This window comes from Miniopterus schreibersii, assembly GCF_964146895.1.
Source record: "Miniopterus schreibersii genome assembly, chromosome: 1".
NCBI lineage: Eukaryota > Metazoa > Chordata > Mammalia > Chiroptera > Miniopteridae > Miniopterus > Miniopterus schreibersii.
In genome coordinates this window covers 48,659,409-48,665,408 of record NC_138101.1, presented here as the reverse complement: position 1 = coordinate 48,665,408, position 6,000 = coordinate 48,659,409, and the positions used below count along the sequence as shown (strand labels likewise).

Sequence of the window (6,000 nt, the reverse complement as noted above, 5' to 3'; positions counted from 1 at the left end):
GTACAGTTATAGAGGAACAGAAGACTCAGGAATACTAAACTCTAGGCACAATACTTCTAAAGTGGGTATAAAATATTAGGGAAGGAAAATACAAAAATAAAATTTCTAGGGAGCATAAGCTAAATCTGAACAGTATTTATTTACTAAAAACATGTTTTCAGTAACATGGCAATTCCTCACACTTGAAAGCTAGCTGTGTAAGTCAAAGACCTACAAAAGTTCTGGTTGAGATAGGATGAGATTTTTCCAGTGAATACATGATAGCATTATTGCTCTCACAGTGCTCTTGGAAAGATATATTTTATTGGCGTCCAAACAAAATAGACTTGCCAAAGCATATTCAACTTGCTTTGCCATTATCTCTTTAAGCTATATTGAATATAAAAAGTAATAAGAAAAAGGAACTCCTTCTGAGAAAAAATAAGACAGAGTTACCCCAACATATATATATTTGGATTTGCTGATTTTTAGTCAAGATCACCCTGGGTACAGTTTTGGGGGAAAAACTTAAAGCAAGAAGAAAGGAAAAGATGGGGGGTGGGAGGGTGGGAACAGCAGAGTAACTAACCAGGAAGGTAATCTGTTTGCAAATTTTCCTTTGGGATCAAATCCATCTAACTAGTTGAATCACCAAGTTGAATATGCTTTGGCAAGTCTGCTTACACAGGAAAACTGTCAGAATCTATACTGACAGTGCTGTGCCAGGCCAATCAAGAGATAGTTGCCTGAGTTCACCAGCAAAATAACTGAAGTCTGTGACTCTGCTGAAGACGGAGTCCACAGGGTCAGAGTCCAGATAACCAGGACAAAATAAAAGAAGAAAACAAGCTAAAACCAGCAGCTCATGCTCTCATTTCCCAGATGTTCCAGTTCAATGAAATCTAACTATGTCACTGAAATGAAAAACAATCATTGTAATGAGAAAGAATCTAACTTACTCAAAACCAAAAGATGGTAGGTGTGAGGGGGAAATAATGCAGAACACATTTAGAAATATAGAATTTATTTATATTCACCATAAGATAGTTTCACATTCTGTACATGGTTTCCAGAAAAGATATAATACTCTCAGAGTTTAAGATGGCATTATATTACTATCAAACATTGTTTATGCTGTGAGTCAAAAGCACTTATTTTCCACTTTAAAAAATTTAAGGCTCAGTTTCCAAAAGGTAATTTCACCACTTATTTTTCTGTTTAAGAAAAATTTTTCTGTTCTGAAATAAACTACAAAGTGGTGGAGGGTGAAGGGCAGTGCCACACACATCACTCATTCATACTCCCACAGAAAACACTAAATGTGATTTTTTTGTTGTAAAAGACTCCTATTTGAAATGTGTTTGGTTACAGTAGGTGGGACAGGCACTAGGTACAGATCTTTAGCATACAAACAAGGAAAACTAAACGTTATCACCAGTTGCTGGCTAAATGTATTTATTTGCAACTTACCTACATATAAATAAATGCACTCACACAGTAACTTGGACTCACCTCTCTTTGGTAAAGCTCACTAGATGGTATTTCTCTTCTAACACAGTAGTAAAAAAATATTAACATTTCCTTTTAGCTTTCAGATTAGATGGCCACAAAGTTGTCCTTTCTCCTAAATACTACCGTCCATTTTTCTTCTCAGCCTTGAAGGAGAACATAGCCATGATGGTAACCTCATCCCACTGTTTAAGAGGCTGACGGAAGTGTGAGGAAAGGGCATGAGAAAGCTAATCAGGAAAAAGAGTTTGGGGTATTTTATGAGAACTACCATATCAATGATTACAAACACAAAAGAGTTCCAAAAGTGTTTTCAAAGCATTTTTTCCTGTACAAATATTTCATTCAATCACCAATGACATAATCATCTTACAGAAGGCAGAATCTGTTTAAACTCAGTCATCTACCTTACAATCCAGGAGGCTAATGCTCTAACAACAAAAGTGCACCGATGGGTTCTGCCTCTGGCATAAGAGGTAGAGACAATCATCCTGTAGAAAAGATTAACAATAAAAAAAAAAAACAATAAAACAAAACAACACCCCCCCCAAACACACACACACACACACACACACACACGATCCCATTTCTAAGGGCTAGTTCTGGGAAGCCAAGCTTTATCTCCAGGGCCGCAATCAGTCTGACTGAGAGTTGAGAGATCCATTGCCAACGATCATCTTGCTGTAGTTCTTCTGTTGTTCTTCCCTGTAAGTGTCCTTCACTTTTGCTCTCTTCAGCCCACCATCCCTGGGAATAGAAAGGTGAATTAATAAGAGATACTCCGAACAATGGTTTGAAGGGTTACCTATCAATACATGCCGCATGGTTTGCCAGACGTATAAGCAGCTGGTCAGCAATGGGACAGAGAATCCTGGAATTTGGAAGCAGAATGACCCAGATTCCAGTCTCTGCTCTACCAACAACCAGAAATATGTCACTGTGAGGAAGAAACAATCGCTCTGAGTCATGGTTAAAATAAAGAGCAATGTCTCCGCTCAGTTTCTTCTTGAGGGCTGCTGAATTCAACACGGACACTACATTAAAACTAGAATTGTTTATCTATCTTTTTCCCCAAGGAGAGCAATATTTTTATTGTTGTTGTTTTTTCATCTAAGGGGCCTCTGTCTTACTAGAAAACCACAAAGACAAAATATACATATATAACAAATGGTGAGGTACTGAATATGTGTGAGTAATTTCCTTAAAGATAAATGAGTTAATCATTACTCAAACCTAATCCTATGTCTACCAACTTGTGTTTTCACTCACAGCACTATATTTCAAGTATTTACAAGAGACTCAGAATAAAACAAAAGAATAAGTTGCATTCAACTGGTAGGTAATGCCTATATAAGCAGCATTCCCTTAGCTCACAGCCTGTGAATCTTTGAACCCTCTCCAGGGTGGTGAGAGCACAGGCCTGCCTGCCGGGTTTAAGGACTCTGTGCGTGGCTTTCCTTCTTTGGAGGACACAAAGGAACAACAAATTGTAAGAGTTGGGAGGAGACTGGACTATCAGGGGCCACTCTCTCCCCCAATCAAATGTTTTTCATTTTAACCCCTGGGAGGGCGTCGACTGAGAACTTGCTTACTTTGTACTGTGCCTGTTTAATTTTAACCCAGTTAAGCACAAATGCTTACCAAATGCTCCCTGATAATGATGAATAAATCACAGGTTAGCCAGTGAACTCAGTGCCATGAAGACAGAACTTGACCTACAAACAGTGTTTAGGCACCAAGAGGCAATGTTCTAACCTCTAGAGGCAAACCTAAGACAGTAAGTACATCAGTGAGTCCTCAACTTAAAAATACACATTGGGCCACAAATCTTCCAGGGGGTCAGTTGTAGAAAATTTCCATGGAGGCTGTAAAGTGGCTTTAGGACCCCAAAATTGTCCACAAAAGCCTTTTATCCAAATGAGTCGCCTCAAACCACAGCATTTATGTGAAATCTGAATAGTAAAAACTAAGGGAGGGAGAGAGAGACAGAAGAAAGGCCATTCCTTCTTTCCTGAGGTCCAGGCCAAAAATGGCAAAATATCAAAGTTAGCAATGTTTGCCCTTGAGTATCCTGATGTTATTTTTATGCAATTCTCCTTCCCAAGCATCCAATAAACCTCACACTGCTCTAAGCAGCCCAGTTGTGACTTGCCACCCCCCTATAGACTTCAAAGTTGTACCCAGTTCCCCTTTGCAACGGCAGCAGATCTTAGTTCTTAAGGCAAGCAGCTGCCATATTTAAAAGCTAGTTTAAGATGATATAATTAAGTTTTCATTTAACCTAGGAGAAAACTGATCCAGACCTAATGGGTAAATGACAAATATATCTGGAAAGGTAGTGAGTCTATTTTCTTTTTAAAGAAGAGGCTAGGTAATTAAAAGTAACCTTTTATTATAAAATTGGCATATGGCCTGATAAAAGGAAATTGAAAAGTTCTGAGAATAATTTCTGACAGATTTCATTTAAGCCAATTTGACTGGGAGTTTGCCCTGTGGCTGACTCCCCTTGGCTGTTTTTGTCTCTCGAAGCTTTCTTTCCTTTCTGAGGCTACTGAGCCAAAGCTCCACACTTTTCCTAATTGCTTCAGGACAGAAGCAGGGCTGGGATGTCAACTATGAGGAAAGGAGTAAGTGTAGAGAACAATGAACTAGAAAGAAGAAACCAGTTCTACAATGACCATGGACCAGCAGGGCGTTTGTAAATCAAGGCATTGCAAACTAGGGCACTGGGAAGCCTGCCACTTCATGATGCTTCACAAATTCCAGCTTAGAGAGCATAATGAAAATGTTAGTCTTAACCTATCTTAACCCTAGGGCCAGTCAGTTGCCTTGAATCAAGAACTCATACTCTGGAACTGACACTCTGGGGTGGTCAGCCAGGAATTTAATCAGAAGCCACCAGAAGGCTTCGGCTGTCTTGATCTCCCATCAATCTCCCAAGCTTTGTTAATCAGCATAATGGGTTTTCACTACAGAAATTAGTGGCTTGTTAATTAGCATAATTAGTGGCATGTCCAACTTCTAATCCATGCTCTTAAAGACATGGATGTGTCCTTCTGGCTCTAATTCCTCCCTGCTAGCCATGTGCTAAACACACTGAGCAGAGCTGGGCAGCCGTCTTGGACCATAAAGTACAAGCCCATCGAGGACGGCAGAACAACACAAAATGAGCTACTGCACCAACCTGGACTGGCTGTGTTTACGGGAATGCGATAAACTTCTACCTTATTTAAGCCATTGTTACGCTGTATGAACCCCCATCACTGTCAGCTACACCTTCAGCGAATTAGCATATTAAATGACATTATTGAGTTTTTAATTAAAAAAAAGTGATAGTACTTCTGAAAATTTCTTACCAGGGAAGCTCAGTCAATCCTCCTTGTATAGCAATAGCAGACTTAACCCTGTTAGCAAACTGGACTGCATCTTCTCCTTCCTGGGGGGGGAAATCACAAATATATCCTGGGTAGGGAGTTTTCAATAATGCCATAAAAGGTCTCAAAATCATTCAGATTTATCTTAAAATATAAGATCTACATTTTAGCTCAAATACGTTTGAGTCTCAATCACAGCAAATATCATTTGTTCTATCAAGAAAATGCAGTGTTGTGTTGCTTCTTTTTTTTTTAACCAGGTGTACATTATTTATCATGCTTTTTACTGCTCTTATCCAAAATACAACATTCCATATCTATAGGTCCAATAAACTAACAGCAATTATAAAAGTTATTATGGAAAATAGTATCTGAATATAAAATGGCCTGATGTGAAGAGAACTAGTAGAAAGACTTTTGCAATTATTTTAATATTTTTATTGATTTTTAGAGACGAAGGGAGAGGGAGAGAAACATCTGTGTGATCAGAACATCCATTGGCTGCCTCCTACACACCCTCTGCCCCCAACCAAGGATTGAACCCACAACCTGGGCATGTGCCCTGACGGGGAATTGAACCCATAACCTTTCGGTGCACTGGAAGACATCCAACCAACTGAGTCACACAGGCCAGGGCAAAGAGAACTACATTTTTTTAAAAATTACTCATTGCTGAGAAAGTAGAAAGGAAGTCCAGCTCTAGCTGATGTGAGGAAGGGAGACACCCAGGTTTTCAGGTAAAGGTTTTCTCCCCTCTACCTGATTAAAACCCCAAAGACCAGCTATTGTTATCTATGGCCTACCTCTCTCGTCATGGGAGGCAAGTACCACACATCACAGACGATGGCCCAGCTGGTCATCATTCGAAGCAGGTAGCTCACCATGTTGTATTTACTACTGTTCCAAAAGGCATCACCAAACTGAGGGTTATACTGAGAAAAAGAAAAGAAAATATGTCACATTATGAATTAAGTGTTGGCTTCTCTTATCCAAGTCAATGTTTTCAAGGTGGCAGGCCAAACCTCTCTATTAGACCCCAAGAAAAAGAGAAGCTTTTTCCCTTGACAGAAATGATCAGAGGTAAACCAGTCCAGCAAACTCCTCAGACTACAGCCCAGAGCCCTGCATCAAGAGGCTG

General features: G+C 39.5%; 1 protein-coding gene across 4 annotated transcripts in view; it reads right to left on the bottom strand.

The window, feature by feature from the left end:
• Nucleotides 1–989: 989 nt before the first annotated feature.
• GPAT3 (glycerol-3-phosphate acyltransferase 3) overlaps nt 990–6,000 on the bottom strand; it is a 55,255-nt gene continuing 50,244 nt past the window's right edge. For all 4 annotated transcript variants that reach the window (XM_081131687.1, XM_081131688.1, XM_081131689.1 and 1 more), the window contains exons 11-13: nt 5,666–5,794; nt 4,845–4,924; nt 990–2,235 (exon numbers count right to left, since the gene is read on the bottom strand). In XM_081131687.1, the coding sequence (XP_080987813.1) occupies nt 2,124–2,235; nt 4,845–4,924; nt 5,666–5,794 (321 nt within the window). In that variant the 3' untranslated portion in view covers nt 990–2,123. The remainder of the gene's footprint in view (nt 2,236–4,844; nt 4,925–5,665; nt 5,795–6,000) is intronic.